This window comes from Lemur catta, chromosome 8, assembly GCF_020740605.2.
Source record: "Lemur catta isolate mLemCat1 chromosome 8, mLemCat1.pri, whole genome shotgun sequence".
Taxonomy (NCBI): domain Eukaryota; kingdom Metazoa; phylum Chordata; class Mammalia; order Primates; family Lemuridae; genus Lemur; species Lemur catta.
In genome coordinates, this window is record NC_059135.1 from 55,746,907 (window position 1) to 55,774,531 (window position 27,625).

The following is a 27,625-nucleotide window of genomic DNA, read 5'->3' on the forward strand; positions in this document are numbered from 1 at the left end:
GACTACAACAGGCAAATTTTGAGAGATTTACACAAAGAAATTGACAAATCCACAACCATATCAGAGGATATTAACATTATACTTCTATCTAATGGATAGCCCAAGAAAAACGAATTGATAAGGATTTTTAACAACACAATTACGAAGCATAAGGCAAATACAAATAAAGAACATACAACAATTACAGAATACACATAATTTTAAGTGCACTTAGAACATTTATAAAAATTGACTAATAGGGAAAGTAAATCTCAGCAAGTATCAAAAGAACTGCTATATGGAACACAGTCACTTGTTACACAGCAAATAAAACTAGAAACCAACTTAAAAAGATAACTCAAAACTCTAGACATGTAGACATTTTAAAGCACTATGCTCTTAGAAATTCAGAAGTCATTAAAAATCTTTAATAGAAAATTTTTTAAATTTAGAATCTAAGCTGTATAGAAAAACATGTGGGGTACAACTAAAGCAGTACTTGGAAAGAAACCATAGCTTTAAATGTATATGTCTTTTTAAAAATCAAAAACTAAGAATCTAAATTATGGTTAGCTAGAAGATGTTCTCAACACAAAGAAAAGATAAACGTTTGAGGTAATGCATATTTCAGTTACCCTGTTTTGATCATCACATGTACTCTAAAAATATATACAACTAAGACATATCAATTTAAAAGTTACAAGAAAAAAAAATTAAACCAAAATCTGTAACAATAAAAATTTTAAAGGAGTAATTAAAAACAAACCAAATAAACTAAAAAATAAATAAATAAGCATCCAAGAAAAGGAAAAAAGAAAACCCAAACTAAGTTGAAAGAAGATAATAATAAAGGAAAAAAAGAATGAAATAGAAAACAAGGGGCAGGGGAGACAGAAACAACAAAATCAACAGTTGGTTGTTAGAAAGAAATAGTAAAACTGTTACTCCTCTGATATGACTCATCAAGAAAAAGAAACAACAAACACAAATATACAATAAGAATAAAAAGGCAGACGAGATTTTCTAACCATTAAGTATATACTTAAAATAGAAGGTTTCTTAGAAAAATATAACTTAGCAATCCCTCTCAAGAAAAAAATAAAAAACCTAAGCAGGGCTATAACCTTTAAAGAATGAGAATAAGCAGTATTAAGTTACACACACAAAAAACAGGATGCATGGTTAAACAGGCAAGTTCCATTAAAACTTCAAGGAGCACCCACATGAATTAGAATAAAGTTGGACCACTACCTCACAACATATATAAAAATTAACTCAAAATGGATCAAAGACTTCAATGTAAAAGCTAAAACTATAAAACACTTAGAGGAAAACATAGGCTTAAGTCTTTGTGACCTTAAATTAGGCAACAGATACACCAAAAGCACATTGCAACAAAGAAAAAAATAAATTGGAATTAATCAAAATTTAAAACATATGTGATTCAAAGGATACTCTCAGTAAGTGCAAAGACAACCTACAGAATGGGAGAAGATATTTGCAGATCATGTATCTGATAAGTCTAGTATTCAGAATATATAAAGAGCTCTTAAAACTCAACAATAAAAAGACAGTCCAACTAAAAAATGGGTAAAGAAACTGACAACACCTGGTGGTGTGGAGGTAGGGAGCTAAAATAAGGAGGATTTGATGAAAACTGCCTCTCTACAACTGCAACAGAATTCTGGCTGAAGGACTCATCTCAGGAGAGGATAAAATACCAAGTATAATTAAGGGTATGAGGACGAGAGATTAAAATCATCACATACATATTTCGTTCAGAGCCCTTAGGCCTTGTCTCCTGTTCGGTTCACATAATAATGGCAGCCATACCATTACCTTCTGGGCAATATTTAAAGATACTTCTCTGAGGAATCTGACCTGATCAAAGAAAACATCTAATGAGAATAACATAAAGGCTTCTCAACAAATCTGCCTACCCAAATCACCCTGTATTAAGGTTCAAAATCTGCAAGCTCTACCAACATACTCAGAGTTCTTAATAACACACAGAATTATCAGACCTCTGAGGAATGCCTCTAACACAGATGCTAGAGACTGAACAATAGAAAATGCATCTTAGAGGAAACAGATACTATGTAGATGGGGGAGGGAGGGGTCTTTAAAATTAAAAAAAAACCCTATCATTAACATACCAGAGAAACGAGCTGCATCTATGATTCATGAACAGGATGCCATAAAATTACCTTCGCATTTTAAAAAAAAAACTGGTTTCTACAGAATACCATAGTGGCAACATAAAAGCGTAATTTTCAAAATGATCCAATAGCCACGATGAAATATTTCAACTATTCTATTTCATTTAGCATAGGAAAGCAACTTTTAGTTGTATTTTGTTTCTTTGCTTTAAGCACTGGCCCCAAAATATGCAGCACCTAGATTAATAAAGTGTTACAAATAAAGGTTATATATTTGTATAAGGCAGCAGGTAATACATCATTTTGACCGCTCTTTTCAAAAGTATTTAATGAAATAATGCAAATGAAATGTTACATGACAGCAAAATTTTTTAAGTGACTCAAACTGCCACCTAATTATTGATCAGTTTGAGACAAAAATGACATATGTAAACTCATATATCATACTATCAAACATGTGGCAGCAGCCATTAACCTTCAAGATGGGAGATGGGAAGCAACAGAAATACAAGAAATTATACATAAAAAATTTTACTTTCCAGTTGAATTTAAAACAGCCACCGCATAAAATCACTCTTCTTTATTTTCTTTTCTTTTTTTTTTTTTTTAGGCTGGTCAAGTGGAGCAGTGGGAGTGGAGAAAGAACAAAGAAATCTGTAACTGGTTGTGATCAATTAGCACTCTTGTCTTTGGAAGTGGCCTAGACCCTAGTTTCAACAATACAATTAACAGACATATTTCACTGAGCCTCTCTGGGCCACACTGTCCTCATATATAAAATATAACACTGAATTGATGTTATATTGGATTGTTTTCCATCTTTGGTTTGCTTTTTTCTTCTTTTTGTCTTGTTTTCATTTTCTGTTTAAGAGCTGAACTGCCCATTCAGGGGTATTTAGAAGGGAGTAAGGGAAGTAGGATGAGCCATTTCTATCTAGTCTCTTAGGCCTTCTCTTGCTGTTGCCCAAGCTCCTCTTCCAGTGATGGCCCAAGAGACACTGTTATGAACCTGAACTAGATTTTGAAGGCCTTTTCAGCAATAAGATTCTAAGATTCTAAACATCTAAACATCACATAAAGCAAGTGGCTTATTTTCACACTTAAACTCTCAGCACAAAAATTAAAAGAAATTTACTTTTCATTCATTTAACAAATATTTACTGGTTGCCTACAAAGTACCTAGAACCAAGCTAGATTATGAGGATACAATCATTTTTCACTATTATTTTCAAAAAGGCCTTTCTATTGCCTTCTTATAAATAAAAAAGGATCCTACCCAGTACAATCAAGCCATTTTTTGTCCTTTAAAACTAAAAAAAAAAAATGATGAAAATGACCAATAGCCAATAAGTCCTATAGTTTAGGATTCTCTTCCCATTTGCGCTATAAGAACTGAAACAACTGTACAAACATACAACAAATAAAAGATACTACATAAAGGATGCAGATGCTATATTTCATAACAAAATAAATTTCAAAAAAGTTTAAGTTTTACATAGTAACCAACACATTTCTACATGGATATGAGATTCATTTTAAGTACATAAAATGTTATCAGATGAATATAATAGTTTGTACACAAAATTTCAAAGATTTAAAAGAAAATAAATTTAAAGGTTTTCATCTAAAGCTAAAAAGTGTATTTATCTGTCATCTATTATTACTGCTTTATTTGAGTAAACATTTCTTTTAAGACACAGATTTTTAAATGCTAAGAAGTATCACAGCACTTCAGAAATATTTCTAAGAAACTATAAAGAAATTGTACAGGATCTCAAAAGCCAAATGGAGGAAATAAGAGAATTAGGAAAAATAAAGAACAAAAGAGGAAAGTGAAAAAATTGATAAAAACAGCTCTGGGGATAAGATTTTATCCAACTATGTGATGTAGTTATAAATCAAAATATGATATAGATCTAAACAACTAATGTGAAATAGATTTAAAAACACAGGATACCTGCAAACAGAAAAAGTGTACCTATATGTCAGCATGGGTCTAAACCAGGTTAACCAACCTAGGCAATAATGACATTTGGGGCAAGATAATTCTTGGTTGATAGGGGCAGACCTGGCCTTTACTACACGTCAGTAACAACCCCACCAGTCTTCAGACAAGGCCAAAAATTGTCCCTCGTTGAGAACCACTGCTATAAACGAAAAAAATAAACTGCTCCAAGCTAAATGAAAAGTCTGCTGAGTGAAAAATAAACAATTTTTTTTCTTACAGAGTATCTGGCATGTAACAAGCACTCAATAAATATGTGCTGTTAAATAAAATTTCTCTTTTAAAACTGTTTACATTATTTAATGATTCCTTCAAAGCTTTGAAAGTTTCCACTCAATCTCAGTCCAAATTTCTATTAGTTAAAAAGTAAAAGATAAGAATAAAATTTACTGTATATTCTATTCTTATATGTTCCAAATGACTAAACACCACCACCACCCTGAAAAAAAGGCAGAGCCACTTAAGACAAGAGTGTTAAAGTCCACATTGGGTTTTCCATGCAAGTGCTTCCTACCATTCATTTTTTTCATTTTTCAATTTTTCAACAGGAACTACTCATTTATTTATTCAACAAATACATTCTGAATGCTTACTGTATGCCAATGCTGAAATAGGTACTGAAGATGTAAAATAGATACAGAGACAAAAATTTCTTCCCTCAAGGAACTAAAAGTTTAGTGAAAGCCTAAAAGCAATCAAATTGTTTCAAAATCACATGAAAAGCACAAAAAGAGGTGACTAAGAAAACAGAAAGAGAACCTCAGACTGTATCTCCCCCAAGGGTTTAGCGAAAGCAGAGAGAGATCATGACGGCTGAGCTGCTTTTTGTTTGTTTGTTTGTCTGTTTGTTTTAGGTTGTTTTCCTTGAGGGCAGGGGGAGCATGTTAAAATTCCACATAAGAAACTTTCCTCAGATGTTTGTCTGTCATGGACCTTAAACTCAACATGTAACTATTACTGCAAAGTCTCAGCAAAAGAGAAGTTTCAATTATACCTAATATCCACACTTTGGTAGTTATCTGGATAGTTTCTCAAGATCAAAGAAATTTATATCTTTTTAACCTTGTTTTTACAAGGTTTAACTTAAGCTTTAGAAAAACATAAATAAAAGATGATATGCTATGATTTTCAGCAATATAAACAATTAAGATTTCAAAAGAGATGGAAAAATACATTAAAAATAGTCTACAATTTACAATAACATACAAAATCAAATCTTCACTAAAAAGATATACTTCAGCTACATTTGACTGGCTTTAAAAAACAAAGATATTCTTCAAAACTTTTAATTGCTGCAGTCATCAACATTAAAAATTACTTTGTTAAATATTTACAAGTAAAATTCATTTTGCTTTGACGATTTTCTCAGTTGTCAAGAACATAACAATATTTTCACACTTTTTTATAGACAGCTATCATCATCTCTGATGTCATACAATTTTATTCTCTTAACTTGTGCCTCCTCTACTGGTTCAAAAGTAGAACAACACAAAACCAAGCCTTTAATTCCATTGATCTCAAAATGCAACTAAGTTCTATTTTTTGATTTAGTGATCATGTTCTATAAAATTTATTTCTATCAAATTAACATCAGATTTTGGATAAAGATCTTGAGAACATAAATCTCAGCCAGATTATTCTTTTAAACCTTAAAGTATTATTTTCACCTCTAAAGATCAAGAGTATATTTCAACAAGAGCATATCACACTTGTGTTATAACTGAAGTTTTTCTATATAAATACACAATATTCCATTATGATACTAATCAATTTGATAGACTTACAATGCAGTATATCTGTCCATTGCAGACTGCACATCTCTACGGTAAACTGTTCGAAGAATGACCATGACAGGGTCAAACTCCCGATCCCAAACTTCAGCTATCATTCAAAAGAAAGTAGAAACAGAACATTGACTTCTAAGTAATAAAGTCAATCTTTAATAATTTATTACATTTGTTAAGTACATTTTAAATTTAAAAGATGGAATGCTTTAATTTGATTATAGTGTTTGTCTTAATAAGATTGATGTCGTGACTAAATTTTCTAAATCAAAAATCACAAAATTTCATCATTAGGAATGTTCTCTTGACTACAGCAAGAACTAGTGAGCAAAAGGCTTGTAATATAACAATGCCTCATGAGAAAATTTTAGTTCATTGGGTTTTTTGTAAGGTATCAATTGGAAAGTAAGAAAGACAGTGCATTAACACCTTTAAAAGTATTCAAAGGTAAAAACATGAAAACTAGATTACAAAATTAATGAGCTGTTGATTTTCAAGGGTCTCACTTTACAAACCTTTTCTGTTCATAAAAGATTTTCTGCTTTGCTGCTAAAACTGATTAATTGGTCTCCTTACCTTCTGCATAATTAGGAACCACTATCCCATGTGTGATATGTGTACAACTGGTGGTACAAAAGATGATTTTCAGTATTATTTATATACAGCTTTTTATTTTAATAATTACACAAGTTCCAATGTTTATTAGAAAATTGTAAATTACAAAAAAAAAAAAAACTTATGACACCTCACTAATAAACATGCTTAGGATGAAGTGAAGATTTTTTTTAAAGTTAACCCATTTAGGAAAATACTGGACCAGGCACAGTGGCTCATGCCTGTAATCCTAACACTTTGAGAGGCCAACGCAATAGGATTGCTTAAGGTCAGGAGTTCAAGACCAGCCTGGGCAATAGAGTAAGATCTCATCTCCACAAAAATTAGAAAAATTAGCCAAGCATGGTAGTGCATGCCTATAGTCCCAGCTACTCGCCAGGCTGAGGCAGGAAGATCACTTGAGCCCAGAAGTTCAAGGCTGCAGCTAGCTGTGATCACGCAACTGCACTCCAGCCTAGGTGAGACTGTGAGACCCTGTCTCTCAAAGAAAAAGAAAAGAAAAAATACTGAAATACTAAGTATGTAATAGTAGAGATGATATTTAGATGTGGTAAAAATCTAAAAGGTACACTAAGAATAATTATTTTAGAAACCTCTGCCTTAAGACTTTCCTAGATTTTTTTCCTCCTCTCATTCTCTCTAGCAAAATTCTTAACATCTGAAAACACGGTAAGAAGCTTAAACTCTTCCTGTACACATCCACTATAATTTCAACTTTCTAGCACAAGAAACTGTTAACCATTTTCCCTATTTTCACATAACTGGCTACTCATTTTCTTTCAGTACACACAAGAATTCACCTGCAGAGAACTGATATTTGAACAAGTATATTTATGATATAAACATACCTTTGGGAGTATACATGCCTTGTTGCATAGAACCTCCGGGTTCAAAAACAGGAGCCTTAAAATCAGCTACAGCTGATAAAACAGATTCAAAGCTGTAACTGCCTGGAATAATGCCACTTTTGGGATTGGGATTTTCTGGAATATGATAGATGTGTCAAGAAAAAAACATTAATGGCAAAAAGCCAGTTTCACAGGCTTTCCAAGGTACTCTAGCTTCTGATTTTGCTATAGAAACCGCAGAAATAGTTCCAGGCACGTGGGAGAGGGGAGGAGGGGACGGGTAAATTCACACCTAATGCGTACAGTGTGCACTTTCTGGGAGATGGGCACGCTTGTAGCTCTGACTTGGGCAGTGCAAAGGCAATATAAGTAACCAAATTGTTTGTACCCGGTAATATTCTGAAATTAAAAAAAAAAAAAAAAGAAACCATAGAAATAGTAACTGCCTGTAATATATAAAGTTGGCCACAAGAGGGCTATATGATACAACAGTTCAATAATAACTTATTTTTGATATTTTAAAATATTTGTAATCTAGGAGCCTACTAATAAATTCCATACTGTAGTAGTTCCCAGGTATATTTTCCCCAAAACAAATTCATCAACTTTCATAAAATGAGGAGAAAATTTTTTTCAATTGATCTTCATTTTCATCATTTTGCAAATAATGTTGTACCTTTCCCTAAAAAAAAGAAAACAGAAAGAATATACTAAAAATTAGCCAAGATTTTTATGAGCAAAGATTATTTTTCCAAAAACAAAATTATATCCCCAAAGAGCCCAGATGCAGTGGCTCACACCTGTAATACCAGCACTTTGGGAGGCCAAAGTGGCAAGATCACTTGAGGCCAGGAGTTCAATACCAACCTGGGCAACAAAGTAAGGCCCCATCTCTACAAAAAAAATTTTTAATTAGGTGAGTGTGGTGGCACACACCTATAGTCCCAGCTACTCAGCAGGCTAAGGCAGGAGGATCACTTGAGCCCAGGAGTTTGTGGCTGCAAGTGAGCTATGATTGCATCACTGCACTCCAGCCTGGGCAATAGAGCAAGATGCTGTCTCTTAAAAAAAAAAAAAAAAAATTTAATATATCCCCCCGCCCCCCCCCAAAAGATGCTAAGCAAATTTGAACAAACAAGGAAAGCAGCAAACCACAACGATTCTCTCCCCTTTGTTTTCTACATTAAGGTATATAATTATTTTTAAAATTCAAAGTTACAAAGAATGCTTTTGCTGTATAATATCACTAAAATACAGTATATAATGACTGACTGAAATCATCAGACATTATAAAATTGATGCTGCTTATGAAAATCTTCAAAGTTGTCAAATATGCATTCTAATAGTCAAAATTCTAATAACCAAAATTTTAGGTAATTCTTTCAAACACAGTCATAAGACATAAACATACTAAATTTAGTCATATATTTTCATCACAAAATAACATGATAGAGTTGGGTGCGGTGGCACATGCTTGTAGTTCCAGCTACTCAGGAGGATCACTTGAGCCCAGGAGTTTTAGGCCACCCTGGGCAACATAGTGAGATCCTATCTATTAAAAAAACAACAAAACAACAACAACAAAAAAATACATGATAATCTTTGCCTAAAATTTCATTAAGTATTAATAAAAATAAGGTACCCATTGTGTGCTGTCCTATACAAAGTACTACAAGTCCCCAGTTCGCAGACAGTAATCTACAAACTCAAACTTTCTTTAAGATTGAATTCTAACAAAAAATCCTCAGAATGTTTAAAATCCTGGTAATAACAATTATAAGGTATACCTTTAACTGTGAACCATGAATTCCAGCCTGGCTACATAAATAAAGTAGACCTAGTTGCCTTTCACAAAATGTCCAGCTTCCTGTTACTAATGCTGTCCTAGAAGGTTAGAACCTGGGGTGCCCAAAGCCACCTGAGGTCTACCCTGAAGTTTAAGGAGAGCTCCCCCAGAGGTCATAACAGGAGGTAAAAAAAAAAACCTGTTACTAGCTCTGAACACATACTTGAACAAACAACTGGAGTTCTTTTTCTATACTGTTTTTTGACTTCGAAAACATTTTGAATCAAAAAAACTGATATACCTTTAATCCATAAAAATTGTTACTTTAGATCCCGCAACTAACAGAAAATTAAATTTATAAAAGGATATGAGGTCCAGCAATGAACTATGTGTCCTGTCATTCATACACAGCTGGGCTACCATCTCTGCCCTGAGAATCTCATCATCAGACATTCCTAAAATTATTAAAAACAGAATTAATAAATCTGAGTACATATAAATTATAAAGAAACAACTTACCACACATTATTAAACTCTTTTACCAAATATCAGATGCTTCAAATTAAAGAGTAAGGAAGCAATGCCTCAAATATAACTGCAGCTTAACTACTTTGCTGTTTGCAGTTCCTTAAGCAAAGGATTTTTTAAAGATATTCTGAAAGGTGTATCAATTGTATAACATATCAAGAGTTTGAAATAACGTGTAAATATATCCACATCCTTTCCTTTTTTCCATAAGCCAATTACTACCATGAGGGAGAAGGGAGGAATACAATTAACACTTAAATATTAGTACTAGTGGGTTTTACCTAAATGTAAACGAAGACTCAAAAGAATCACAAGAAAAGTAAGAGCGCCTTCTAACATAGATCTCTCGTGCTCTGCATCAAGTATTGTATTTTGATGTTGTGATGCCATTGTCAACAAATCCACTACCTTAAATCTAAAAGAAATATTAGAGACAGATTTTTAGAGGTTAAAACAAAATTAAATTAAATCTCAAACACTTCCTAATACCTGTCTTAACAAAATTATGCTTACCTTTCAAAGACAGATGAAATAAAATAATCTGGGTCAAGTCTAGAAGCACAAACCTTTAAAAGAAAACAAAATGCTTCAATATTCAGTTTTACTTTTTCTTTTACTAATCATGTTTTTTAATTTCTATATCTTATGATGCTTTGACATCTTGGGGGGGGTCTTACAGACCCCCTGAGAGAATGCCCCTCTCAGAGTCAGCTAATTCCTAAACATAGCAAACAACTTACTTGAGAACATGCCTCTCATGCAAGCCAACCACTGTGTTTATCTAACTCTCACACATCAACCTGATATGTCCCTGCCCTAATTTAACCCAGGGCCAAGTACCACAAAGCTAGATATAACTCCTACACCACAAAGCCTGCCAGAATTATCAAACTAGCCAATCCTGCCTTGCCCTGCCTTTCCTGCAGAAACTCCAATAAAGGCTCTTAAACAGGCTCTCCTTTCATTCCTTTCTGCCTCCTGACCAAAACCTGGTGCTTCCCTTATGGCCTTGTGTGGTGTGGTATATCCTCCTTCTCTTAGGGATTAAGTAATAAATTCTTCTTTCAATGGTACCGTCCTTTCCATGTCACTCGGTTGCTCCTTTCCATGTCACTCGGTTGCTTCTATAAACTAAAATCCCATGGGTAAAAATGAAACACTTCTAAAACACAACATCTGCATTATCAAGTTGGCTTACCTGTAATAGGTAAATGTCAGGATCAATCATGGAATTACAGAAATGAGACTGAACATAGGTCATGGCTTGCCCTTTGATTTGCAGACCATTTCTTACCCACATATTGCTGTGGATTTCAGCAAGGCTTGCCTAATAAAATGAAAAATAAGTAAACTGAACAAAGAAAAAATCATTTAAATTCAATCTTTATAAAATTATATATTAAACAACCATTTCAAAATATTTTATGACTTAATCATAGTATGAGTCTGACACTCTGTCCAATGTTACAGATATTCAATTCAAATATATGCTTTAATATTTTAAAAATAATGATTATACTATTTTTATACAGCTACCTTTTTTAGAGTTTACACATGAGTTAGTTTTCCATGATAGCCTCTAGATACATTTATAATAATTTTTACTAAAATCTTTCATGAGGAATCAATGCTTATGTTTCACTGTATTTCTCCCTCAAAAAAAAAAAAAAAAAAAAAAAAAAACCCCAAGAAACACACAAACAAACAAACAAAAAACCCTAACCTACATAATGCTTCAATTAACACACTGGAATAAGCACAAAATAAAGATAATTGTTCAAAGTCAATGAATACAATCCACATCTTTAATACACCCTAACCCAATCTTCAATCCAAACTATTCATTTTCTAAGTAAGAAAGGGTCAGATTAGAATAAATTTTCTTACTATATGAGTATTTAATTTTTCATGTATTTATGTCCAGTATCAACTAAAACTAAGTAGTCATAACTTTATCTCTTACTTGTTCCTAACCCCCAGAGTTGAAGCCCAATAATAATCAACAAATCTAAAATTACCAGGAAAAACAAATGGAAACACAAGTCCCTCTAATGTATATAAAAGGTTGGCCCACAAAATTATAGTGTCAGAACTAAAAGAAATCACAGTGTTTATACAAGCTAATTCTTCTCTCTTCTTTCTCTTCTCACATTATAGATGGGGAAACTGAGAACCAAGGAGGTGAATCACCCTAAACCATGTGGAAAATAAAATAGAGGTAGCACCAAAACTAAAACCTGTTGGGTCTCTTGATTCCCAAAATAGTGTTACAGTATATTAAAACTCCACCATAAGTAAATATAATGAAAATTCCTGGGAAAATTAAAACTAAATCTCATATAACAAAAAAATACCTATATATAATCCAGCAAAAATACAAGAACTCAATTTTTTTTTTTAAAAAAGGGTTTTCAAACATTTTGGCTAAAACATTAATAACCATGATAAAAAACAAAGGAAGCATCTTTAACCAAGGAATCCAATTCAAAACTTTTTAAAAGCCTGAATACATACTTGAATTTGGAGTGGGTGAATCATTAGTTTCATTAACATTTCCTGGTCTGGTAAAACAGAATCCAAATCTAGTTCTTGACATTTCACAGCCTAAAAATTATGATAAAAAAGTTACTAATTCAATACTTATTTCCCAAAATTAAAAAAAAAAACCCAGAACAGAATTATTTCATGACAGTCTCACCTTACTCAAAAACATAGCATAGTAACGATGTAGTGGCAGATGAAAAGTGACTTGGTTAGGTGCTGGCTGGAATAAACAAACAAAATACACAAGTCAAAGAATGTTTTACAGAAGTTATAAGATGGTTTTAAAATGTTCAAACCATACTCTCACCTGAATTTTTTCCTATACTTTTTTATCAAAACTTAACATTTTAGAAGATATACCTTAAAAAAAATCACTATCGTTAAAATTATTCCATTTTAAACATCTAAGTACAAGTTCTTTGAGGCAATAATTGTATACTACTCATCTTTGAATCCTCTGAAGTACCTAGCACAGATTAATCTTTCCTAAACTTAATTAAGCTAAAGCAAATAACCATTATAGAAACAAGGAATAAAATAGATTTCCCTCCACAGTAGACGATTTGGGACTTTTCAAACACATGTACATCAAACATGATAGTAACAAGAATAATAATCACAGCTTACATTCACTGAGCACTTGCCATGTGCCAGTGACCATGCTAAACACTTTATTCACATTACCTCATTTAATTCTCAGAAGAACACTATGGTATAGAACTATTAATATTCCCATTCTACAAATAGAGAAATTCAAGCTTAGAAAACTTAAGAAACTTCCTAAAGTTCCAAAGTTGTGAATGAGGAGGTAGTCCGGACTCCACCATTATGTTCACAGTGGTAAGACGACTCTGACCACAGCCCTAAACAGAGATACAGAGGCAGGGCATTCTTACACTCCTTCACCAGCTGGGTGAGATGCTTCCCATATCAGTGCCAAACACACTAGCCTCTATAACAAAACTTAGTACTATATGTCAATGACCTTAGGCATCCTTGTGAATATTATAAAAATTGTATTTTAAACCTGTGAGTCCCATGGATCACAATATTACTTATAGGACAAAAATATACCATAGTTGTCCTTCTTAAACAAATAAGAAAAATCAGAAACCAAAAAGATATTATTTGTTTTTAATGCTTTCATAAGTTTTTAGTAAATATTCTGTTAAAAATTTTTATCCAGAACATTTAGATAATTATGCTAATGTGATATTACAGAGGGTATAAGGAGTCAAAATATGTCACCACCTCTGATACAATTATTTTTTTTTTCAAAATCCATATCAGAATAATATCCTTCTGAACATGTAAAGGCTATAAAAAAGTTTTCTAATAAATGTTTGCCAACCACAAAAAGGAAATTCTGACACACACAGCAATATGAACGGACCCTGAAGATATTATCCTAAGTGAAATAAGCCAGTCCCAAAAAGACAATTACTGTATGATTCACTTTTATGAGCTATCTAGAGCAGTCAAATTCATAGAGACAAAATAGAATGATGGTTGTCAGAAGCTGGGGGACAGGGAAATGGGGAATAGCTACTTAATGTGCACAGAGTTTCAGTTTTGCAAGATTGAAAAATTACAGAGATTTGCTGCACAACAACATGAATATACGTAATACTATTGAATTATACACTTAAAATGGTTAAGCTAGTAAATTTTACGTTTTATATGTATCTTACCACAATTAAAAATACAATTTTAAAAAATTTGCCCTCCATTACCATAATCATTTTAGTAACATATTCTACCCTGACCAGCTAAGTCAGAATCTCCCTCAATCTCCTTTGAAAACATGAAGCACAATGGTTAAGAACAGACATTTAAGAGCTAGACTGCATGAGTTCAAATTCTGACTCTACCATCCTATATCTGTAAAACTGTGAGCAAGTTATTTAACCTCTCTGGGCCTAAGTTGTCTGACCTGTAAAGCAGGGATAATAAAACAGTAGGATGGCTATGAAAAATGAGTAAAATAACACAATGCCCAATACATATTACTATTAACTACTAAGCCATAGACTCTACGTTATCTTTCAAGTCTTTAGCATATCATGAACTCACATTCTTCCGTAGTGCTAAATTCCATACTCCCTCCTTGTCTAATGTCACAGATTGGCCACTTGAAAAATTCTTCTTCTTCCACTCCTTCTATATATACTAGTGGTCACTGGATTCCATTCCCTGCTCTCTATACGTTTTTCATTATAGGTGACTTTATCTAGAGTCACATCTTCAGCTGCTAACTCTACACAGTTAATTCCCAAATCTCAGTAGAAATCTCACTCCTACACTCCAAATCTTACATTCAAGTGTCTACTGAATTGAACTGCTGCCAGGATAGGAAAAAAAAAAACTGTCTACTGAACAACAACACTTAATATCCCATAGGGACCACAAATACAGTGTGTCCAAACCAAATTCAGCATCTTTGCCTTAAAACTTAGTATTTCTTCTCCAGATACCCAGTAATTTAAATATGAAATGTAGGCTCCTTTCTTCTCACAAACCTCCTACATCTGATGAGGCCCCAAATTAAGTTTACTTAATTTTTTAAGTATCTCTTAAATCTTCTTTCTTCTCTCTTTCTACACTGCACCTAACTAACCTTAGCTCAGGCCCTCAATATTTAGTGCCTAGATTTTACCGCTAGCCCCTGCTTCTACTATTACCCTCTGTAAAACAACTTTTGTGGTGTGTGCCTAGCTCGCAACCCTCCCATCTTCTCAAAACATGTCCCCCTCTACTCCTTGTCACACAGGGATTAAGGCCAGACAGTCAAGTTTATAGTAGCCAAATCTGACTGGAATCAGGGCGGGGGCACCTAATCCAACCTAAGCAATGAGTTTCTCTCTCTCTTAAAAATCTGGATCTGGGCTTCAGAGACATCCCCAGTCTTAGAGTATGCCTGAAATAGTAAAACTGTTAGAAGATAATATTCACCATATGGGCAAAGAAGCACAGAAAGGGAAGGAACAATGAGCAGATACACAGGGCAAAGCAAAGCAAGAGACGGAAGTTCCTATTCAGCTTTCCAGTCCATTCCTGAGGTCCAGGTACCCTAAGATCCCTGACACTCCTATGTATCATAATAAACTACCCCTCCTTTAACTTATGCTGCCTTAAATTATTTTCCCCCTTGCGTTCAAAAGAACCTTGACTAACATATCTTCTCTTTATTTAAACTTCATATGCTGCCAGAAGGTGGCATTACTAAAATATTAATTTAATCTTCAACTTCCTCCACTCAAAATCTTTTAATGACTTCCTATGGTTTTAGCCTCTTGATAACTTTACAACTCCTAAGAAGACAGGACTTACCTTTCCAGCCTCATCTCTTGTCACATAAATTCATGCACTATAGGTAATGCCCCTAAACCACCAAGCCGCTGTGCCTATGCTATTTCTTCTGTTTCAAATGCTATCTATCCTTTCTCCCACTGGATTAATATATCTTTAAGACTTTGCTCAACTGACACTTCTACTAGGAAGCTTTTCCTGAGATCTTCAGGCTAAATTAGCTGTTCCCTTCAAGTCTCCCCTATAGCACCTGGTCACAACTTTACAGAAGCACTGGAATCAAATTAACCATTTACTTGTCTTCCACTTCCTTAAGTTGGGGCCAGTTTCATCATTGTATCCACAGTGTTTACAACACAGTAAACATTCAATAAATATTTGCTTGATGAATGCATGTTCTACCTTCCTCTTATCAGAGGACCCTAGTTAAACCACTCTGCTACATATTCACAATCATTGCCCTACATGATATTTGTGTATTAAAGAATTCTTAAATGACCTCCCTTACAAGAAAATTTATTCCATCTCCTGTTTCCGTATGATTGTTTGATTTGGCTTAATTCAGTTCAAAATATATTATTTGCTTAATTTATACTAGATTACCACAGTAACTTCTGACATCCACCCACAAGGATGGAAGAAGAACTAATATTTATCACACATATAATATGTGCCTCTTAGTCAATCCTCATTGGTTAATATTATCATCTTCTCTAGATGAGTAAACAGGCTCAGCAATGTTAAAAAATGAAAAATATATAAAAAATAAAATTTTTAAAAATCTGCCCAAGGTCACAATCCACCTGGCTCTAAAGCTCTTTCCACTGCCAATCACCAGGATAGCTGAAACATTACCAGACAAGAAATTGAGAGACGTGGGTTCTGGACCCAGAACTACCAGTAATTTGCTACATAACTACAGGAAAATCATTTAATATCTCTACATTTCCACTTCATAACTACAAAAGGGGGACAGAATAATAAAAAAAAACTTTTAAACTCTATATAAAAACATAACATTGTTTGATTCCTTACGTTCTATACTTATTTTCTTATGTTTTAAAAATCAATTTAAATTTTTTATCTATTCTATAACATCTTTATATGTATATACACACACATATGTGTATATTCTATATCTTCCTAGAAATATTTCTGTGTGAAAAACATATATACAACTTCCTTGAGTTCAGGTATTCTGTATATCATACATGATTCTAACTGTACTTAACTTCACTCTTGATTCTAACCATGCATTAATTTCATGTCATTTACAACATCATTCTCTGTGTACAATATAATTTTCTCCCACTTCAATCTTCTTGATGTCTTAGTGCTGCTACCATTTCAAAAATAATTCCTAAAGTTTCAAATACCAATTAGAATTGGGTTGAGAAAGCTCCAGCTAAAGGACTAATCCTGGATGGGCGAAGAAGGAGTAAAGCAGGTTGAAAACAGGACAGAGCTCTGTGGAGGCTGTAGAATATTTTCTCTGAAGACTGACTCATTGCCATTTATATAAACGAAGTTTAAACTTTAAGACCAGTAATTAGACAAGGTGAAGGCAGAATCAGAATCCAAATGAACAAAATCTAGGTTGAAGACTAAGAGCAGACATAAATGTTGGGGGAGGGGTAAAGACAAATTAATTTGGGGCAGGAAGGATTAAAGATAACGGACAGCTCTACCCTTCCTGAATGATTCATTCCTAAAACCAGTGGGAGGTTAAGAGAGGGGACAGGGGAAAATAAGCATCTAAAGGGGAGGAATCTGAGAGGGTTGTCAGAGTCCAGACTGAGCAGAGCACCTGTGCAGGGTGTGATGGGGTGGGGAGGGGGGTTGAGATGTCAGAGATTGCTCCGGTGTGACTTGGAATAGGGAATGTGGCCTAGCATAGGCAGTCAGACATGAGCAGAGTCAAAAGGGCATCCACACAGCAGGGCAGCCCAATGTAGCGTCAGAGCCAATTTGGATGAGGAAGGCCTCCACGTGGGGACTGACCTGGCATGGGGAATCAGGGCCTGAATGAGGTAAAGAGGGCAATGATACAGGGGGCCACCCTGGAATAGAGAATCAAAATTCAAGCAGGGTGAGGGGGTTAACGACATGTGCAAAGGGACCAACATGAGGCATCAAAAGAGCCAAAGCAGGATGACATGAGCATCCAAAAAGAGGAAAAGCATGGTGCGGGAGTTCAAAGGACAAATAAGATGATAAGGGCTTCTTTAGAGAAGAGCAGTTCAAGGTGGAGAGTCAGAGCTCCAGCTGGATGAGGAGGGTGTCTACATACGAGGGAGGGGAAAACAGGATGAGAACTCAGAGTCAAAGCAGGGAGAAGAGGGCATCCATGCAGGGTAAAGAAGCAACAGAGATGACAGAGCTCCAGCTGGATGAGGAGGGTGTCTACATACGAGGGAGGGGAAAACAGGATGAGAACTCAGAGTCAAAGCAGGGAGAAGAGGGCATCCATGCAGGGTAAAGAAGCAACAGAGATGACAGATTAGTTACACATAAATATATACAAATATAAACATACAAAATATAAATTTTTTTGCTAAATAATTAAATATATTAAGAATGATGAAAGTCACTTTTCTTACTGTTGAAGAAAACTAGTACATGTCCTATGGTGTTATCCTGGAATTAAACATATCAGTTTGAACTTACAGCTTTCACTATTTGGAGACAGAAAAATATATACAGCAATATGTTTATACATACACATACTCCGAACCTCTGTTCACTGTTAGGGCATGGGAGCAGTGACACCCCAATAGCAATGCACACCTAGTACCCAGATCTTTCCAAATACTGTTCTACAGTAAAAGTGACCAGCGAACCTTAAAGAAATGACTGGTTCCAGGAATGGAACAGGGAAACTATAAGGTGAGCCTGAAACATCCTGTTGGGCCAGAAAGCATGGAAGTACTCACGGAGTCATGGGACAAGCAAAAGGACACAGAAACCAGCTTGAAAGGGCTTTCACTGGGCAAATCTGAAACAATTTGAACATCAAATAATAACAGTAATGGCTTATTACCCATTCAATAAAATAGAAACTATGAATCCCTACAGATAAAAATAAATGAATGTTGTAATCTCAGCACTTTGGGAGGCTGAGGTGGGAGGATCACCTGAGGCCAAGAATTTAAGACCAGCCTGGTCAACATAGCAAGACCTTATCTCTACAAAAAAGAAAAAGAAAATTTAGCTGGGCATGGTGGCACAAGCCTGTAGTCCCAGATACTCAGGAGGCTGAGACAGGAGGGTTGCTTGAGCCCAGGAGCTATGATCACACCACTCCAGCCAAAGAGGCAGAAAAAGACCCTGTCTCAAAAATTAAATGAATAGAATACTGGATGAGAAAACAGATATATTTGCATAACTTCAAAGTACATCCTCACAAAATACTTTATTAATTAGAATGAGAAAAAGGGTAACTTTATGGTGAAGAAGTCTAGCAAGCACCACCCTAATCAAGTGATCCAAGGGAACATCATTAATAATAAACACAAATCACAAACCACCAGATAGGCTGCAATGAAAAGACTACAACATCACTTCTGTAATATTCCTGAAAAAGATACGTAATCTGAACCAAATCATGAGACAAATCCAAATTGAGTGAAATTCTATAAAGTTACTGATCTGTACTCTTCAAAATGTCCCTGTCCTAAAAAGCAGAGTAAGACTGAGAAATTGTTCCAGAAGGAAACTAGAGACATGATAACAAAATGCAACATGTGATTCTGAACCAGATCCTTTTTCTGTAAAGGATATGATTGGATGACTGGCAAAACATAAATGAATTCTAAAGATTAGACGGTAATAATATATTAATGATTTTTATAGTTATATTCAGGTTATAGAAGAGAATGTCCTCGTTTGTAGGAAATATACACTGAAGTATGTGAGGGTAATGGAGCAACAACTTAATTCTCAAATCATTCAAGGAAAACAAAGTTCTTTATACACTCAACTTTTCAATAAATTTGTGATTGTGACAAAATTTAAAAAAACAAAAAGAGAAAAGGCAAGAGTTAAAATTTGCCTCCCCTACACACAGACACACACACACATACACACACACACAGAGTAAGAGTTCTATATGCCCAGGGTTCAGAAGATGAAGGGGTGGGGTCAAGCTGTTTAAATCATGGTCTTCCTTCTGCATATAGCATACTCTGACCCTCCTTTATAAGCGGAATAGAAGGAGTTTCTGATGGTAAATTTGGCTGACTAATAAAAGCAACCACTTGTCCAATTCATACATAGCAAGGCTTGTGCCAACTCTTTTAAGTCCATTATTAATAACAATCACCTTTGTTCAAGCCCATCTTTTCCTATATACTCTGAAAAAGAGAACAATGTCCAATTAATGAAGTTGTGATATCCTTTCCATTAATCTCCCCTATCCTACTCACATTTGCATTGTCACTTATACATATTCAACAGAAACTAATTTTCACTCCTGAGAAATAATGAGATGTACACACTTAATAACAGAAAAAGAAATTATGCCACTCTTCTCTAGAAAATAGTAGACATATTTATGTACTCTAGAATCTCCTAAATGTCCAAAGAACGGGTCTCCCCTTTCCACTTCTCTTTTTTTTAAGCCTAATATTATGTTCATTCTGACATCTTTCTCTAGTCACAAAAAGATTTTCATTATTTTTAACATTAAATGGGATCTAAAACTTTTCTTAAATGTGTTTCCATATTATCAAAAATATACATACCTCATCTACAAAGTTAATAGCATCAAACCAGTCTTGAAGCGCTTCAAGGCAATATCTAACAACATTTCGGGTATATTCTTGAGTTTCCTAAAATAATAAATTCTGTAAATTTTATAGTATATAGACATGCATATTTTCAACATCAAATTACTTATAATACATAATAATAATTAAATGTACTGTATATATAATGGTAAAATGATTTCAGGATAACCACTATATTTACCATTTCAAAAAATCATTCCTTCATAAATAACCAGTGACAAGTATGAAAATTAAAGAAGACAATAACACAACATACTTCCTTTTATATACGTCTAAAAACAAAAGAAAGTTGAAATAGATTTTAAGTAGATTTAAATCAAGTTGCATTTCAAGAGACTCCCAAAATATTATGAATTCCCTAATATTATTGTTTAATGAGTACAGAGTTTCTTTGAGGGTGATAAAAAGGTACTGGAAAGGGATAGTAGAGATAGTTGTACAGCACTGTGAATGTACTTAATGTCATTGAATTGTACACCTAAAAATTGTTAAAGTGGCAAATTTTACATTATGTATATTTTACACAGTAAAATAGGAGGGCAGAACACATGAGTACTGTAAGTAGCCTGTGAATATCTTGGCTTACAACAGCATTTGGAAAAAGAAAAAATTCATGTACCAAAAGGAGATCTACATAAATACAGATCTGTTAGAAATTTGAACCTGTTAAGACAGTAACAAAGTTGTGAGTCATCTGCATTTAAAGAGAACAGCTGAACTCATGGGAGAAAATATAAATCTGCTCGGAGAAACATATATATTTAAAGGTAGATGGAAGACAGACCCATAATAACCTATGAGGAAGAGCAGGCTTTGCTGTCCCATTTCCCTTTTTTTTTTAGACTAAGAAGTTCAAATAGCTTTAAGTGTGTTGACCAAGTCACACAAGTAGAAAGAGGCAAAGCCAACACTAGAACCCAGGGCTTCAAAATATTTCCACTATAAAATCTTGTTCCAGCATGCTTACTGCTACAGGCTAACAGGCTGGACTTCTTAGGGTTCATATATCAAAATCTTAGTCAAGTCCTTAGTTTAATATGGTCAGGGGATTCCATTTTTCTGGACTGTCCAACATTTCTGGATACCCATCAAACCAATGTTTACATTATAATATCATATATTATAATACATATCAACAACCAGAAGTTTTGTGAAAGTTATACAGATTTTGTGCTTAGAATCTTTTTTTTTTTTTTTTTTTTTTTTGAGACAGAGTCTCGCTCTGTTGCCCAGGCTGGAGTGAGTGCCGTGGCATCAACCTAGCACACAGCAACCTCAAATTCCTGGGCTCAAGTGATCCTACTGCCTCAGCCTCCCGAGTAGCTGGGACTACAGGCATGCGCCACCATGCCCGGCTAATTTTTTCTATATATATTTTTAGTTGGCCAGATAATTTCTTTCTATTTTTTTAGTAGAGATGGGGTCTCGCTCTTGCTCAGGCTGGTCTCGAACTCCTGACCTTGAGCGATCCACCCGCCTCAGCCTCCCAGAGTGCTAGGATTACAGGCGTGAGCCACCGCGCCCGGCCTAGAATCTTAAATGTGTAAATTTTGCTGAGCACTATCCTACCCTTTGAAAGATAAGAAGCATTAAGCAACTGATAACGGATAGATTAAATAATTAAAGATGAATGTGGGGACTTATTAGCTTTTTGGAACTTATATTAGTTCCAAGACTATTCACAATAGGGGCAGGTTGGGAAGATCTGATAATATAAAGTAATTCCAATCTGCCTAAGAATAAAAATTACTGTCTGTGGTCAGTTTTCACAAAGTTGAATTCAATTTGAAACAGAATTAAACACTGCATGTTATATACAAAACAATGTTTTCACAAATCTTTTTCTTAAATAATTATTTTAAAAGTAAATATAGAAATTAACAAAAATATTTCCAACATACCCTAACTTTACAATGTGATAAGAGCCCCCACATAGGCTGTGCACAGGCCTCAAGTTCAGCAGCAAAGGCAGCATAGTAGGTCTGAGACTCAAACTCCACATGTTCATTTAGTTCTCGCTTATTTAAGTTCATACCTTGCAAAAATTAAAGCAGATATAAACCTTGTCAAATGGAAGCAAGCATTCAGATTAAAAATGAAGCAAAACATTTCCCAGTCCCAAACACTTTTTATGCAAATAAATGGCATAAATGACTTAATATAGAAATAAATAGATCATTTAAAATGAAATAAACTTGACCTTTTAGAATTTTTTATAAACTAGAAACACTTCGTGAATTGTCTCTTGCATAACAAATTTAATATCTTTAAATAAGAAAGCCAAAACAATTTTAATTGATGTTAGTTGAAATTTTTATAAAGTGTTATAAATCTGTCATGGAGAATAGATTTCACATTTCTAGATTAATGGTTTAAAGTGATTAAAAAATTACACTCCTGTTTCCTTTTTAATAATTTGACATTTTTCCTAACTCTCCAATATTTTCATGAACAATTTATTAAAGTACTTACAAATAACAATTAATTAAAATAATGAGACATTTCATGTATAGCCTGAATGATGTGCTATTATATTTTAATTAGTATTTAATAGTTCAGGCATTTCTGTCAACCAAAAAAAATTAACAGAAAGGGTAAAATTCATACCTTGAAAGAAAGATACAAAGTTCATCCATGTAACTAACAAACCATGATCCTCCAAAAATCTCTTAGCCACACTTTGATGAGAAAGAATATTAATAAAATCACTAACAAGAGGCCAGTAAGTGTTATTCTTCAGTAATGCTTCTCCACAGTTTACTACCACATGTAAACTATTTTCTTCATCTAAAAAAGACACACATAGCCCAAAATTGAATACATAAGTTTAAAAAAAAAAAAACTTAACCAATGACACAGAATATTGTACACTTTAGAATCAGGAGATACTTAAATTCAAACCCCAGCCTACCATTTAATACCCATAAGGCTTTAGGCATGTTATTTAGACTCTCTGAATCAATTTCCTCATCCGTAAAACGGAAAATAAAAACATCATGTATATTAAAGGAATTAAAGGGAACTAAATGGAACTAAATGACAGAGGGGTGATGTTTTCTGTATCTTCAAGGAATAAAAAGAAGTCAAAGATGACTCCCAGGTTTTTAGGTTGGGCAACAGTTGGTTAGACAGTGGTATCAAAACACACGCTCAAGTGCTCACATACATACATACACACACACACACACACACGAAAATGGAAAAGAAGCCAGCTTGACAGATAATGAGTTTTTGCTGTGGACATTGTGTGTTTGAAGTGCTAACAGATATCCAAAGAATAGAGCTCAAGAAGTAGTCTGATATGCATGGTGGAAGAACAATCTGGGATTATTAGCATCTACAGACATTCCTATGGTTATGCAACACATGGTTTTAAATTCCATTTTACACAGACTGTTTCCTAAGACAAATTCTAAAATTTCAAGGGCATGTAAAATTACGAGATGTTTGGAACCACAAAACAATACAGTATAGAAATGAACATAACAAAGTTAAAGGTAGGGATCATGTATGTGGAACCTTTTTCCTTTTATTCTTCAGCTATTGTTGTAGCCATGTGAATTCTCATTGTATTAGCTCCTGTATTTACTAACGGTATAGATAAAAGTTTAAAATATTATCTAGTGACAATTTAAACCAAGGCTAGATAGAGGGTATTAAAAAAATAAAAAGAAAGCTGTAATATTTGTGGCTAGTTACAGGTAGTTCAATATATTTAAAGCTTGTTCTAATGTCTTAATGTAAAAACACTGAAAACGTTGGGATATTTTTAGAAAAACAGTAAATATATATCATGAAATATTGTGCTACTATCAAAAAACGAAAGAAACAGCTATGGCAAAGTTTGAAGGCTGCTAAAGATAGTTTTAGACCTTGGCTGTAGATAATGTAATTTACTGCCAGAAAAAAATACATTTATAATGCTATCTATAGATATTCAGCTTCTAGAAAATTCAATTTATGTAAAAATGTCTAGAACTGACTAACTGCATAAGGGAAGTATATGTAAAAAGCAACTGAGACCACGTAATATATTTTTAGGAAAAGTAGAGACACCAGGACTATAAGAAACACCAATGCTGATACAGCAAGTAGAGAACAGCATTGGGCCACAGAAAGAGCAGAGAATCAACAGTGTGAAAGGCTACTAAAAATCAAGAAAGATGAAGTCTAAAGTGTGACCACTGGTCTTCAACATGTAGTTTACGAAAGTGGGACCATATAATTTATCATATAAACTGGGACGTTTTTGAGAATAGAAGGGACTGTATTAACAACTATGTCAGAACAACAGCATAACTTGTGACCGTTCTGGGAGAAGTAGGACATGCCACTTGAATCATGGACAATTTTGTAAAGAGCAATTTCAATAGAATGAAGGAGAGAGGACACTGGATTGAGGTAGGCTAATGAGTGACTGGGAGGTAGGGAAATAAATATAAAAACTCTCTCAGGAAAGAAAGGCACATGCATCTTTTCCCCAAAATTCTTCCTTAAAGACCAAATTCAAACCATATGTAATAAATAAGCCCAGCTAAATCACTTAGTCAAGAAAATAGACTACAGATTCTTTTCAAAAGAATAGATACATCTAAATTTTAGGTTTTCTAGTTTATAGATAAAAACAGTTATTTTTGTGAAAAGTCTTTCTTAATATAATTCTATATAAGAATATCATTGACACAGCTGAATGACAATAGATACTATTTCAAAAAGGAAAAACGAAAAAGCAATATAAGTAGCTAAACCTCTAAGAAAAAAAGGTCATGTTACATGAAGTTAGAAAAACTGTAACACAAAGCAACTTTTAAATTTTCCTGTAAAAAAGTAAAGAGGTATATTGCTTAATGTAAATAATGTATTATGCTCCCCCTATTCCTACAATGGGAAGGCAGAGTCACATAATGGGTAAGAAAGGGTATAGGCTTTTAGGTTAGACGCCCAGCATCATCACTTAGGGCTGTAATACCACAGATCATTGACTTCGACTCCCGAAGCCACAGTTGCTTCATCTATAAAATGGAGACAACAATATCTACTTCAAATAATTATTGATGGCTAAATGCAATATAAAGTGCTGAGAAAAGAGCCTGGTGTATAGTGAGTGCTCAAAAGATGGTAGCTATCATAATTGGCTAGCTATTATTATATATAAGGAATTATGCCCTGCACTGACCATGTATCAATTTTCGAGATACAGTGTCACACACAAGAACAAACTATCAGTGTAATGAGAAAACAGGAACTGATATGCACAAGGGGGCAACAGTAGAACAAGGCAAGGCTCAACAAGATCTCTCCTCCTCAGAGAATGGAAAGATTCTAAAATCTGATTTGAGGCATTTTTTGTTATTTTTGAAGTTTAGCTCCAGGTGCCAACAAGTGAAGACACAGTCCTATCAATGTGGGCCTGGCTGTATAACGGCTAAGAACAGGGGTTCTAACATCGGGAGACAGGAGATCCTTCTTCAATCTGTCATTTACTAGCAGTATAATTTACGGCAAATGACTTAACTTTCTTAAGCCTCAACATGCTATCTTTAAAGGTAGGATGATAATAATGCCAATCTCAGAAGAGTTGTTCAGAAGCTTAATTGAGACAACATACGAACAGTATTTAACAAATGCCTGGTACACAGCAAATATTCAAATAATATAAATTATTTAAGTGAGGTAAAGTTAAGATGAAAGACCACAGAGAAATGAAAATAGGAAGAGGCATAGAAATATTGTCAGGTTGAGTAGATCAACCATATAGTGGGCACAAAAGAAGAAAATTAAAGTTGTCACTAAGGGAACATAGAAAAGGCAAGATTTATTCCAATTTTTAAATCATAAAAGTATATACACATAAAAATGTCTAAGGCTGATGGCAACAAATTTATGGTAAGAAAGTAAGAACATGTCTAATAAGGAAATGGCTAAATTGTGGTACAGTCATATAATAACACCTGCACTTATTAAAATACATGTTTTTGACATATATAGTATGGTAACATTTTTTAAAGTATGTATTTATATCTATAAATATAGTCGTATCACACAAAAAGATGGAAAAATATAGCAAATTATTAAGAGTTATTTGTGAATGACAAAACTATAAGTGATTTTAACTTTTACTTTAAACTTCACTGGAAATTTTCAAAGATTTAACAAATATATATTATTTTATAGTTTTTCAAAGTTTTTTTAAGCATACAGTGTTTTTAAGGCTTGTTATATATAAAAAGTATACTAATAGTAGAACTAGTGAATATAATTCTGAGTTACCTTGTAGCTCACTTTTAATAAGGCAACTTTCCATCATGTATAATAGCACAGTGACCATAATATCCAGCAGCTGACATTCTTCGGTTACCTGTCTGGCTAGCTCCTCATTGCTGAACAACTGAACGCTAATATGCACAATTCTGTTAGACATTGTGTCTGATTCATGACTTTTCTTCAGTGTTTTCATAATGAAAGCATAATGCTGAACAAAAGTTTTTGTAAAAGCAACCTGTAGAAATTTTTAAATAGAAGGAAAAACACACATTAGTTTAACTTTGAATTTAAGACATTTTTCAATATATTAATATTTTAAAGCTATTTCTAGTTGTGATAATGTTCAAACTAACTGAAAAATTCTGAATGACGAGGGTAATCTTTCCCTTTTTGGAACATTAGCAAAATATTATACTTTGACAGTTAAAAAATTTTAATAGGCATTTTAAATTATTAAAGATTTAAAGCAATTACAAATACTGTGGTTTAAGAATACACAATTACACTTTGCTCACAAATGTATCAATTTACTAAGATCAAAGTATATGTCTTTGTTCTATACCACCTACTTTAACAATAAAATCTGAAGTCTCAGCTATAAACCATCACAGAGATTTAATATAACTAAACAAGTGAGTTAATGTGATTACTTCAAAACAAATACCTTCCTTCTCCTATTTGATCTGAAAGCTAACCACTAATCTGACTAAATGCTCTGCAGTGTTACTCATATTTACTCTTATTTCCTTTCCATGTAACATGTACACTTCCTCTGTTCCTTTTTTAGCAGGTATAAAGACACACAAAACAATGGCACTATTAAAGTGCCACCCCTAACCTACACCATAAGAATTACAGCATGGTTTATTTTCTTTTCATACACAGCTGTGTCTCTTTACCATAACTATATGATTATGGTAGCAGATGGATTCAGATCCTCTGGGACTAGACACCTCACCTACCTACATTTGTGCACGAGTTAATAACTGTTCTTTAACAATTATGGCCAGCAATTAC

At 33.8% G+C, this 27,625-nt stretch overlaps 1 protein-coding gene across 2 annotated transcripts in view; it reads right to left on the minus strand.

Moving 5' to 3' along the window:
• Nucleotides 1-27,625, minus strand: part of UBR3 (ubiquitin protein ligase E3 component n-recognin 3) — a 183,142-nt gene that overhangs the window by 91,356 nt on the left and 64,161 nt on the right. For both annotated transcript variants that reach the window (XM_045558723.1, XM_045558722.1), the window contains exons 8-19: nucleotides 26,615-26,843; nucleotides 22,952-23,131; nucleotides 22,246-22,379; nucleotides 20,300-20,386; nucleotides 12,403-12,468; nucleotides 12,219-12,308; nucleotides 10,903-11,031; nucleotides 10,218-10,270; nucleotides 9,986-10,119; nucleotides 9,546-9,631; nucleotides 7,391-7,532; nucleotides 5,928-6,024 (exon numbers count right to left, since the gene is read on the minus strand). In XM_045558723.1, coding sequence (XP_045414679.1) covers nucleotides 5,928-6,024; nucleotides 7,391-7,532; nucleotides 9,546-9,631; nucleotides 9,986-10,119; nucleotides 10,218-10,270; nucleotides 10,903-11,031; nucleotides 12,219-12,308; nucleotides 12,403-12,468; nucleotides 20,300-20,386; nucleotides 22,246-22,379; nucleotides 22,952-23,131; nucleotides 26,615-26,843 — 1,427 coding nt within the window. The remainder of the gene's footprint in view (nucleotides 1-5,927; nucleotides 6,025-7,390; nucleotides 7,533-9,545; nucleotides 9,632-9,985; nucleotides 10,120-10,217; nucleotides 10,271-10,902; nucleotides 11,032-12,218; nucleotides 12,309-12,402; nucleotides 12,469-20,299; nucleotides 20,387-22,245; nucleotides 22,380-22,951; nucleotides 23,132-26,614; nucleotides 26,844-27,625) is intronic.